Raw genomic sequence first — 12,908 nt, 5'->3', positions numbered from 1 at the left:
ATGAGACAGCTCAGAGTGGAACATGCTATATGACGACAGGTTGAATTTTGATGCACTTCCTCTAACTTTAAAGTTGAAATGTTTTGTCTTGTAATTGCACAAATTTATGAATAAAATATATTTGTTGGAAAAAAAATAATTTTCAAGGGAAGAAAATGAATGTTACTCTGGTTATCAGAGCTGCCTGGGGAGTTCCTGCTCCTGCATATTTGTCAATTACTGTGGCTGGAACGCATTAGGGAAGGACAGAATCAGATCTGGCTGTAGATTCCAATAGACATTGGCACTCACTGTTACTTTCAGTCACTTCAGGAAATCCCAAGCCACACTGAAACAAACACATTTGAAATGTGGCCACCGTTGGAGGTAATTGTGGCAAATGACCACAGAAATAAAGTGATGCAGTTTTCATCTTGACGTGCATTAACTGAGCAAGAGGTTCTGGAAAGTGGATAATTGGTCTACCTACCTTTGGGGTCCATGATGGGGAGTTGTCAGTGTTGGACTGGGGTGGACAAAGTTAAAAATCACACAACACCAGGGTATAGTCCAACAGGTTTATTTGGAAGCACTAGCTTTCGGAGCGCTGCTCCTCCATCAGGTAACTGTGGTAGCTCCTGATAAAGGAGCAGTGCTCCAAAAGCTAGTGCTTCCAAATAAACCTGTTGGACTATACCCTGGTGTTGTGTGATTTTTAACTTTCCTTTTGGGGTGAGGAACAGAAGCAGCAGCCAGTGCTATACAGTGGAACCCCGCTCCCCACTAGAACAGGCAATAGGAGATTGGCACCTACTTTTATACCTCTCCCTGTTCACTACAATTGAAGTGTGAATGTGAGGTAATGTAAAATAGCTGACAAATCTCTCACTGGCTTTTCTACCAAGTCAGAATGAGAAGTGGATGAGAATTTATGTGCGCAGGTGTGGATTCTTCAAGCTCAATGTTCTCCTTGGTGACAGAGCAATGAAGGATTAACTCCATATTATTTTAATCGAGAAAAAAAGGGGTAAATAAGCTCAGTACCCACCTTTAATAACACGGCAGGGAAGATTCTGAAAAGACACAAATGACAAACTGCACATTAGATCTATTAGAACTCACAGTTTTCCACTTACTCCAAACTATATCCATCAGTCACAGTTTTACCTATTGGCTAGGGTGTGGAACTTGAGCAACACAATGTTGAAATCACAAAATACTTTTACTTGCTCAAGAGGTATGGGTGTCACCGGCTGACTCAGCATTTATTGCACATGCCTAGTTTCCCTTGAGTGTTTTAGAATTTACAAATAGAAAAGACTTGCATTTATATAGCACCTTTCTTGCCCAACAGATGTCTCAAGGTTCTTTATAGCCAACGAAGCAAATACACTGCTATAATGGAGGGAACACAGCAGCTGATGACCTGGTCAGGAAGGTAAGTGATTGTTATTTAAGAACGTGTAGTGTCTCCCACCCTCCCTCCTCCTCTAACCTAAAGAAAAGGACTCAGTCGGCTGAACAGGTATGCTACTTAGTGTTCTTGTTTTGGAGACTAAGTGTAGAGTTATGGCAGCGCAGGCAGTGGAATGTTCCTCCTGCAGGATGTTTGAGGTAGGGGTGATCACCGATGCTCCTGCCGACTTCATCTGCAGGAAGTGCAGCCAGCTCCAGCTCCTCACAGACCGCGTTAGGGAACTGGAGCTGGAGTTGGATGAACTGAGAATTATTTGAGAGGCTGAGAGGGTGATAGATAGAAGCTACAGGGACATAGTTACGCCAGAGAACAGAAGGTAGCTGGGTAACAGTTAGAGGTGGGAAGGGGAGGACGCAGGCAGTGCAGGGATCCCCTGTGGTCGTTCCCCTCAACAATAAGTATACCACTTTGGATACTGTTGGGGGGGATGGCCTAGCAGGGGTAAGCTGCAGTGACCGGGTCTCTGGCATGAGGTCCGGCTCTGAGGCCCAGAAGGGAAAGGGGGAGAGGAGGAGAGCACTAGTTATAGGAGACTCTATAGTTAGAAGGACAGACAGGCGGTTCTGTGGACATGGGCGAGACTCTCTGTTAGTTTGTTGCCTCCCGGGTGCCATGGTCCGAGATGTCTCGGACCGTGTCTTCAGAATCCTTAAGGGGGAGGGTGTGCAGCCAGAAGTCGTGCTGCACATTGGCACCAACGACATAGGTAGGAAGAGGGGTGGGAAGGTCATTCAGGAGCTCAGGGAGTTAGGCTGGAAGCTAAAAGCTAGGACAGACAGTCGTCATCTCTGGGTTGTTGCCGGTGCCACGTGACAGTGAGGCAAAGAATAGGGAGAGAGTGCAGTTGAACACGTGGCTGCAAGGATGGTGTAGGAGGGAGGGCTTCAGGTATTTGAACAATTGACAGCATTCTGGGGAAGGTAGGACCTGTACAAGCAGGATGGGTTGCACCTGAACCAGAAGGGCACCAATATCCTGGGAGGTAGGTTTGCTAGCACTCTTCGGGGGGGTTTAAACTAATTTGGCAGCGGGATGGGATCCGGACTTGTAGTCCAGCAAGTAGGTTAGCTGTTTTTCAGGATATCCAAGAATGTAGGGAGGCTGTGGAGAAGGTAGCACTGACAGGGAATACTTGCGGACACAGAGATGGGCTCAAGTGCATATACTTCAACGCAAGGGGTATCAGAAATAAGGTGGGTGAACTTAAGGCGTGGATCGGTACCTGCGACTACGATGTTGTGGCCATCACGGAAACGTGGATAGAAGAGAGACAGGAATGGCTGTTGGAGGTTCCTGGTTACGGATCTTTCAGTAAGATTAGGGAGGGTGGTAAAAAAGGAGGGGGGGTGGCGTTGCTAATTAGAAATGGTATAATTACTGCAGAAAGGCAGTTTGAGGGGGATTTGCCTTTGGAGGTAGAATGGGCTGAAGTCAGAAATAGGGAAGGAACAGTCACCTTGTTGGGTGTTTACTATAGGCCTCCCAATAGCAGCAGAGATATGGAGAAACAGATTGGGAAACAGATTTTGGAAAGGTGCAGAAGCCACAGGGTAGTAGTCATGGGCGACTTCAACTTCCCAGATATTGATTGGAAGCTCTTTAGATCAAGTAGATTAGACGGGGCGGTGTCTGTGCAGTGTGTCCAGGAAGCTTTTCTAACTCAGTATGTAGATTTTCCAACCAGAGGGGAGGCTATATTGGATTTGGTACTCGGTAATGAACCGGGACAAGTGATGGGCTTGTTAGTGGGTGAGCATTTTGGTGATGGTGACCACAATTCTGTGACTTTTACCTTGGTTATGGAGAGAGATAGGTGCGTGCAACAGGGTAGGTTTTACAATTGGGGGAAGAGTAAATACGATGCTGCAAGACAGGATCTGAGGAGCATAAGTTGGGAGCATAGGCTGTCAGGGAAGGATGTCGTTGAAATGTGGCCTTGATATGTATGTACCTGAAAAGAGATGGTCGTATAAGGGAACCTTGGTTGACGAGGGAGGTTGAATGTCTTGTAAAGAGGCAGAAGGAGGCTTACATAAAGTTGAGGAAACAAGTTCAGACAGAGCATTGGAGGGATATAGGATAGCCAGAAGGGAGCTGAAGAAACGGATTAGGAGAGCTAAGAGAGGGCATGAAAAATCTTTGGCGGCTAGGACCAAGGATAACCCCAACGCCTTTTATGCATATGTGAGAAACATGAGAATGACGAGAACAAGGGTAGGTCCGATCAAGGACAGTAGTGGGAGACTGTGTATTGAGTCAGAAGAGATAGGAGTGGTCTTGAATGAGTACTTTCCTTCAGTATTTACAAATGAGAGGGACCGTCTTGGTGAAGAAGAGAGTATGAAATGGACTGATAAGCGAGAGGAGATACTTGTTAGGAAGGAAGATATGTCGGGCATTTTGAAAAACTTGAGGATAGACAAGTCCCCCAGGCCTGACGGGATATATCCTAGGAGTATGTGGGAAGCAAGAGAGGAAATTGCAGATCCGTTGGCAATGATCTTTTTGTCTTCACTGTCAATGGGGGTGGTACCAGGGGACTGGAGAGTGGCGAATGTTGTGCCCCTGTTCAAAAAAGGGAATAGGGATAACCCCGGTAATTACAGGCCAGTTAGTCTTACTTTGGTGGTAGGCAAAGTAATGGAAAGGGTACTGAGGGATAGGATTTATGAGTATCTGGAAAGACACTGCTTGATTAGGGACAGCCAGCACGGATTTGTGAGGGGTAGGTCTTGCCTTACAAGTCTTATTGAATTCTTTGAGGAGGTGACCAAGCATGTGGATGAGGGTAGAGCAGTGGATGTAGTGTACATGGATTTTAGTAAGGCTTTTGAGAAGGTTCCCCATGGTAGGCTTATGCAGAAAGTCAGGAGGCATGGGATAGTGGGAAATTTGGCCAGTTGGATAGAGAACTGGCTAACCGGTCGAAGTCAGAGAGTGGTGGTAGATGGTAAATATTCAGCCTGGAGCCCAGTTACAAATGGAGTTCGGCAGGGATCAGTTCTGGGTCCTCTGCTGTTTGTAATTTTTATTAATGACTTGGAAGAGGGAGTCGAAGGGTGGGTCAGTAAATTTGCAGACGATACGAAGATTGGTGGAGTTGTGGATAGTGAGGAGGGCTGTTGTCGGCTGCAAAGGCACTTAGATATGATGCAGAGCTGGGCTGAGGAGTGGCAGATGGAGTTCAACCCTGTCAAGTGTGAGGTTGTCCATTTTGGAAGGACAAATAAGAATGCGGAATACAGGGTTAATGGTAGGGTTCTTAGTAAGGTGGAGGAGCAGAGGGATCTTGGGGTCAATGTTCATAGCTCTTTCAAAGTTGCCACTCAGGTGGATAGAGCTTGTAAGAAGGCCTATGGTGTATTAGCGTTCATTAGCAGAGGGATTGAATTCAAGAGTCGTGAGGTGATGTTGCAGCTGTACAGGATCTTGGTAAGGCCACATTTGGAGTACTGTGTGCAGTTCTGGTCGCCTCACTTTAGGAAAGATGTGGAAGCTTTGGAGAGGGTGCAGAGGAGATTTACCAGGATGTTGCCTGGAATGAACAATAGGTCATACGAGGATAAGTTGAGAATGCTAGGCCTTTTCTCATTGGAACGGCGAAGGATGAGGAGTGACTTGATAGATGTTTATAAGATGATCAGGGGAATAGATAGACAGTCAGGGACTTTTTCCCTGGGTACAACAAAGTGTTACAAGGGAACATAAATTTAAGGCGAAGGGTGGAAGGTATAGGGGGGATGTCAGGGGTAGGTTCTTTACCCAGAGAGTGGTGAGGGCATGGAACGCGCTGCCTGTGGGAGTGGCAGAGTCAGAATCTTTGGTGACCTTTAAGCGGCAATTGGATAGGTACATGGATAGGTGCTTAAGCTAGGACAAATGTTCGGCACAACATCGTGGGCCGAAGGGCCTGTTCTGTGCTGTATTGTTCTATGTTCTATGTAGCAAGCTCCCACAAACAGCATGATGATAATGCCCAGAAAATCCACTGCCTTTCTTGGAAATGCCATCATAGGAGTTTGTTTCGGCCATTAGCGATCCTTAGCTACCCCTGAGAAGGTGGTAGTGAGCTGCCTTCTTGAACCGCTGCAGTCCATATACTGGATATACCCATTGTGCTGCACAAGGGAGTTCAGGATGGTGAGTGGCATTCCTGATGAAGGGCTTATGCCCAAAAAGTCGATTCTCCTGCTCCTTGGATGCTGCCTGACCTGCTGTGCTTTTCCAGCGCCACACCTTTCGACTCCTTCAGCAAGCCTGTGTGGCCTCCACTATCTAGTAGGACAAGGGCTGCAGATACGTGGGGACACCCCCTCCCGCCCCGCATGTTCCCCTCCAAGCCGATCACCATCCTGAACTGCCTCGCTTAGCACAGCGGGTATGCCCAGTATATGGTCTGCAGCGGTTCAAGAAGGCAGCTCACCATCACCTTCTCAAGGCGAACTAAGGATGGACAATAAATGGTGGCCCAGCCAATGATGCCCATATTCGGCAATAAAAGCTTTTATTAAATGTCTCATGCTGTGGCACCGATCCACATGAATCCCCCAAAGGGAGAGAGGAACATGGGCCTTGCTAGTGATGCGCACATTCGTTGAATGAACAAGAGAAAAGATCCCAAGCTTACTTCCTGGTGTTATGTCCAGCGCCATGATTTGGGAAGCAATAGTCAACCCATCTTTTACTCTCTTTTGCTGACAGGTGCACAGGACTTCTTGCTAACTTCTTCCAACTTTGCAGCTGCTGAAAACAATTCAGTTGGATGGCAGTGCTTCAACTGGGGAGTTTAATACAGTCATGATGGGCCAAATGTTTAGTTGTTAAATGGATATTCTGCATCTGTCTTTAGTGAGGAAAGAGATGCTACCTGGGCCTTGGCAAGTAAACTCAGTCCCTGGAAAGGTTTAAAATCAGTGAGGAGACATTGGATAGGATGTCTGTATTTAAAGTTGATAAAACGTTGGAACTAAATGAGATGAACTCAAGGATATATTTGGGGTGGCATGGTGGCTCAGTGGTTAGCACTGCTGCCTCACAATCCAGGGACCTGGTTCAATTCCAGCCTGAGGCAATTGTCTGTGTGGAGTTTGCACATTCTCCCATGGGTTTCCTCCCACAGTCCAAAGATGTGCAGGTTAGGTGAATTGGTCATATTTAAATTGTCAGTAGGATTAGGTGTATTAGTTAGGGGGAATGGGTTTGGGTGGGTTACTCTTCAGAGGGTTGGTATGGACTAGTTGGGCCGAAAGGCTTGTTTCCACACTGTAGGGAATCTAACCTAAAGTGTATGGAAATTGCAGAGCTACTGGTAATATTTTTCAATTGTCACTAGACCCACGGGTAGTGCCAGAGAACTAGAGAATTGCAAATGTTCCACCCTTCTTAAAAAAATGCAATTACAGAGCAGTCAGTTTAACATCAATGATAGGGAAACTTCTTGAAACAATTATTCAGGATAGAATTAATAGGCGCATGGAAAAATGGGGGTTCATTAGGAAGGGCTAGCGTATCATTTCTCAGGGAAAACTTGTTAACTAACTTACCGGAAGAAGGAACAGAGAAGATTAATGAAGATAATACTGCTGGTATAGTGTGCATGGACTTCCAAAAGGTGTGTAATTCGGTGGCACACAAGACTGTGAGAAAAATTACAGCTCACGGAATAAATGGGATATGAGCAGCAAGATTCATAAATTGTCTGAGGGGCAGGAAACAGACAGAGTGGATATTTTTCAGGTTGGAGGGAGGTTTCAGGTGAAGTTGCCCAGGGTTCGGTTTAGGGGCCCTTACTTTTCTTGATAGATATTAATGACCTAGATTCTAGTGTCCAGGGAAAAATCTCCACATTTTCAGATGTCACAAAACTTGGGAGATCTGTAACCTTTGTAGAAGACAGTGCAGAATTACATAAAGGGCATCGACAAGTTGCTGGAGTGAGCAGATAGGTGGCAATGAAGTCAGTATGGAGAAGGATGAGGTGATTGATTTGGTCGACAGAATTTGGGTACAGGACTCTATTAAAGGGTGCAAAGGATCCAGGAAACCCGGATGTATTTGTGGATAAATCACTAATCGTGGCAAGACTGGCCAAGTAAGCATTTGATAAAGTCCACAGTAAGCTCAGATTCAGTAAGAGGGATATAGAGCACAGGAACAAGGAAGTGATGCTGATCTTACACTGGACATGGTTAGACCTCAGCTGGAGTACTGTGTACATTTCTGGTGCCATACAAAAGGAAGGATGTGAACATCTTGGAAAGAGTGCGGAAGCGGTTTACAAGAATGGTCCCAGGATATGACACTTCAATTATGAGGATAGAGTGGAGAAGTTGTGGCTGTTCTCCTTGGAGGCAACACAAAGGTTTCATTGAGTCTTTCAAAATTACGCAGAGGCTGGAGTAGTCGGGGAGGAGCCATTTACCCTCGTAGGAGTAAACCATTCAGCCCCTCAGGCCTGCTTCACCTTTTAACATGATCATGGTTAATCTCACTCAGCCTCAATTCCACTTACCTGCCAGCTCCCTGTAACCCTTCAACCCGTTACTAATTGAAAATCTATCTCCTCCTTATAATATACTCAATGTCCTGACATTCACCACACTCTGGGATAGTTAATTCCGCAGACTCATGGCTCTATGAAAGAAGTAATTTCTCCACATCTCTGTTTTAAATCTGCTCATCCCTTAACCCAAAACTATTCTAGAATCCCCCACGTGAAGAGACATCCGTTCTGGGTCTCCTTCGCCAATCCCTTTCAGCATGTCAATGAGATTTACTCTCTTTGTCTAAATTCCAGAGAGTACAGGCCTAAATTGCTCAAACTCTCCTCATAAGACAAACCGTTCATCTCTGGAACCAATCTAGGAGAAACTTTATCACACAGCGAGTTGCTATGGATGTGAGTATAGTGCTGAGAAGTATGTTGGAGGCATCTTCAATTGGGGCATGCAAGAGGGCTTTTTTAAGAGATGAATTTTTAAAATAATAAACAATGTGTGGGGTTACGGGGAAACGCCAATTGAGTAGTACTAAATCATAATGCTCATTAAAAGAGACAGTGCAGACATAATGGCTTGAATGGCCTCCTTTAGGGTGGCAGGTGGCTCAGTGGTTAGCATCGCTGCCACACAGCACCAGGGTCCCAAGTTCAATTCTCAGCCCCGGGTGACTGTCTGTGTGGAGTTTGCACATTCTCCCTGTGTCTGTGTGGGTTTGCTCTGGCATCCTCCCACACTCCAAAGATATGCAGAGATATTGGCCGTGCTAAATTGCCCATAGTATTAGGTGCATTAGTCAGACGGAAATGGGTCTGGGTGGGTTAGTGTGGACTTGTTGGGCTGAAAGGCCTTGTTTCCACACTGTACGGATTCTAATCTTCTGTGCGATTTTTGTGATAATCATTTTATCATCGAACATAGAACAGTACAGCACAGGAACAGGCCTTTCAGCCCACAATGTCTGTGCTGACCATGATGCTATTGTAAACTAACCTCACCTGCCTGCACATGGTCTGTATCCCTCCATTCCCTGCCTCTTCATATCTCTGTCTAAATACTTCTTAAACTTTCCTAATGTATTTGCTGCCTCCCCTGGCACCTGACATCCTTTGTGTAAAAACCTTTCCTTGCACATTTCCCTCAAATATTTCCACACTCGCCTTAAATTTTTGCCCCATAATGTTTGACACTTCCACCCTGAGAGAAAATGTCTGACTAGCACTCCCTGATGCATGTCTACTGAAAACAACCCAAGTTTTCCCACCCTCTACTTGTTGCTAATATCCTTTTTGATTTCCAAATATTAATTTTGAAACCTGTGACCTTTATGGGGTCAAATGGTGATGGTGATAGCTAGCACAAGGGGACACAGCTTTAAATTGAGGGGTAATAGACATAGGACAGATATCAGAGGTAGTTTCTTTACTCAGAGAGCAGTAAGGGCATGGAACGCCCTGCCTGCAACGGTAGTAGACACGTTAAGGGCATTTAAATGGTCATTGGATAAACATATGGATGATAATGGAATAGTGTAGGATAGATGGGCTTCAGATTGTTTCCACAGGTCAGTGCAACAGGGAGGGCTGAAGGGCCTGTACTGCGCTGTAATGTTCTATGTTCTAAATGGTTTTTAAAATTTAAAGGATTGAAGTTGACCACGGCAATCATCTGACCACGGGTTAGCCCAGCTTTGTCAGACAAACTTTGTAAGAATGAGTTTTGAAAGGACATATCAGTTCAGTAGTGTAAGTGGTGTAACCCAGGGTAGGTGAGTCAGAGTTTGGAAACACCGCAGTTACAACGGATCCACACCCCTGCAAATGTCAGCCAAGGTGTTATGATCACTGGACAGAATATACAGCTTCCCATCATTGGGGTGTGGTCAGTTTGTTCAAAAGCCAGGCAGAAATACTAATTAAAACATTTGCCAAAGTTTTCACTCTTCGCAAGACCAGGATTCCTGTCTCCAGCAGGGGACAAAATGGTTTAAGAATTTAATTATTAAGCAAGCAGTCCTAATTTTAAAATGTAGAAATTTTCAGGGGTGCCAGTTAAAATCTCATATCCCTATCTCCTGCCAAATGATCCCCAAATCCTGAATGTTTTTTAGCATTCATGTTTGGGGTGTAAGTGACACTGGCAAAGTCGCAACAATTATTTCCCTGGAGAATGCACTGGTGAGCAGCTTTCTTTAGCCACTGCAATCCTAATGGTGCAGGAGCAGTGACAGTGTTTTTAGGGATGGAGTTTTGAGATTTTGACCAGCCTCAGTAAAGTAAAAATGATGATCTGTTTCCAAGGCAGAATGGTCATTGTGGGGGGCGGGGGGGGGGGGGGGGGGAAACGGAGGGAATCTTGCAACTGGTGGTGCTCTGCTGCCCTTGATCTTCGAGATGGTAGAACTCACAGATTTGGAAGGTACTTTTGAAGGGGCTGCTTCGCATCTTGTAGATAGCACACACTGTCAACCATTCCAATATTTCAATCAATTAAAAACCGAAAGAACTGCAGATGCTGGAAATCAGATACAAAAACAGAAACTGCTGGAAGAACTCAACAGGGTCTGGTAGTATCCGTGGAGAGAAATCAAGAGTTAATGGTTTAGGTCCAGTGATCCTTCCTCAGATGCTGCCAGACTTGCTTAGCTTCTCCAGTAATTTCTGTTTTTGTTTCAAGCAAATAAATCCCTTTAAAAAGAATTTACTGCTACCCAATCTAAATATTTAAATATGTCTGATCCCAGGTAATGAAGTCACTCTTCTGAGTTTGGAAGAAAAGATTGCTATTTAAGTTAAAGTTGTTGCTGAAGTATGAAACTTTTTTTTAAACTCAGTTGCTTAACCACCTTTAGAATATTGTAGCCTTTTCCCCTCTCATTCGTAAAGCAGAGGGACATCTTCAAGATAAAGCAACAATGGCAAATTATTTCATTTGACTTTTAACAAACTCATTGAATTACGTAAAGAATATTACTTTCTAACTCTCTGAAGTTCTGCATTGTGCATTCAAACTGCAGAGAACAGCTCACTGCTTCTCCTGGACCTGCTGGATTAACCAGAATGAGTGTCAGAACCCCTCATGGGATTACAGAATCATGACGGAGGCAATTCAGTCCATCGTGTTTGCACTGGCTGTCTGAGCACTTTTTACTCAATACCACTCTCTTCCTTTTCCCCACAATCCAGCACATTTTATATGTTTAAGTGATAATTTTCAAGAATGCTTCCAGAGATGAAAAACTTCAGCAATGAGGATAAATTGAAGAGATTGGGAATGAAAACGGAAGTTGCTGCAAAATCTCAGCAGTTCTTCTGGACTCAATATGGAGTGAATTTTCATTTTTCTCACATCATCTTTGCTTCTTTTGGAGGTTACCTGTGCCCTCTGGTCTTTCAGCCTTAAGAAGTTCCTACAGTCTAGTTTGCTGTGTTCGCCGCTCACAATGTGGTCTCCTCTACATTGAGGAAACAAAGTGTAGCCTGAGGTCCACTTCACAGAACACCTACATTCCACCTGCAAAAAAGACCCCGCACTTCCAGTTGCCTACTACTTTAACAGAGCAGGAGAAAGGGAGGACTGCAGATGCTGGAGAGTCAGAGTCGAAGAGTGTGATGCTGGAAAAGCACAGCCGATCAGGCAGCATCTGAGGAGCAGGGGAATCGATGTTTCAGGCATAAGCCCTGGCTAATATCTCTGTCTCAGGCTTGCTGCAGCCTCCCAGTGAAGCTCAACATTAGCTGGAAGATTTCCTGCTTGGGGACCCTAAAGCCCTCTGGGCTCAATATCAAGTTCAATAATTTCAGGATCTGAACTCTTCCATGTCCTAGCCCTCTCACCCCACACACTAGGCCTTGCTATTACATCGCCTGCCATTACACATGACCTAATGTTCACCACTAATAGTCTCCATTAACAGCTCTTCACCCTCCTAGCCAGATCGTTATCCACTCCTTTGTCTGCCCAAACCTATGGCCTGTATCCCCACTGATCATTTACTCCTTACACCCTCCACTCACCCTATCTTCTGCATATAAACCGACATTTTCCTAGCTATCTTCAGTTCTAAGGAAGGATCACTGGACCCAAAATGTTAACTTTGATTTCTCTCCACAGATGCTGCCAGACCTGCTGAGCTTTTCCAGGAACTTCTGTTTTTGAAACAGCTTCTGTCCACCTGCTCTGCCTAACCCCCTTTGGGTCCTAAAAATCTTAACAATGCCAACAACATGATTCGACGTCACATTTAGAAAACATGGTTCTTTAACAGGAAGGAGGAATCCCGCGAGCTGGAATCGTTAATTGTTTTGCTTTGGCTGGAGGGGTATTTCTGAACTTTTGAATCTGCTACTAAGGTATGGCAATTTTCTACATATTTATTCAGAGGGATTCCCCCAGCAACACCCCCCCCCCAACACCCCGTCTCACAAGAAAGGACCGACCTTACCTTCTGTGAACAGTCCTCAGTACAACTCCCGACAGTCCTATTGGAAAGTGCCAGGGTTTCATATCTGCTGCTGTCTGCAAGTCCCAGAGCAGCCAGCGATGCAACCACCAGTCGGAAACACCATCCCGGGATAGTACCAGGAATCCTACTGTCCATTCGTCTGAATTGCAGCCCAGTCAAGGGCAAGGAGCAATCAACAAGGAGCGAAATCTGGAGTCTGTAATGTTGCACAGGGAGACAGTCACCTGCACTGTACTGAAACTTGATCTGTAATCCTGTTTACCCACATTGTCTGAGGCTTTTGAAAAAGATACAAAAAAAAACTTCAATCCACCCATCCATAGGCGTGTGACTGCCAAAAGACTTTTGTTACTGGGGTTTGCAATATTTTTTCGCCACGTGTTGACATTGGAATATAATATCCTGAATTCTGAAGAAAAAAAAAGCAGAAAAATTGCCGGAGAAACTCAGCAGGTCCAGCAGCAGCTGTGCAGAGAGAAACCGAGTTAAT

At 45.1% G+C, this 12,908-nt stretch overlaps 1 protein-coding gene across 1 annotated transcript in view; it reads right to left on the bottom strand.

Annotated features, from left to right (window-relative positions):
• The window catches only part of LOC140467462 (uncharacterized), a 70,343-nt gene extending 57,711 nt beyond the window's left edge, over window positions 1-12,632 (bottom strand). The window contains exons 1-2 of the mRNA XM_072563855.1: window positions 12,398-12,632; window positions 1,028-1,052 (exon numbers count right to left, since the gene is read on the bottom strand). Coding sequence (XP_072419956.1) covers window positions 1,028-1,052; window positions 12,398-12,553 — 181 coding nt within the window. The 5' untranslated portion in view covers window positions 12,554-12,632. The remainder of the gene's footprint in view (window positions 1-1,027; window positions 1,053-12,397) is intronic.
• Between the last annotated feature and the right edge of the window lie 276 nt (window positions 12,633-12,908).

The sequence above is a fragment of the Chiloscyllium punctatum genome, chromosome 45 (assembly GCF_047496795.1).
Source record: "Chiloscyllium punctatum isolate Juve2018m chromosome 45, sChiPun1.3, whole genome shotgun sequence".
NCBI classification, from domain to species: domain Eukaryota; kingdom Metazoa; phylum Chordata; class Chondrichthyes; order Orectolobiformes; family Hemiscylliidae; genus Chiloscyllium; species Chiloscyllium punctatum.
Note: the sequence above shows the minus strand (reverse complement) of the source record. Positions and strands in the feature narration are given on the sequence as shown.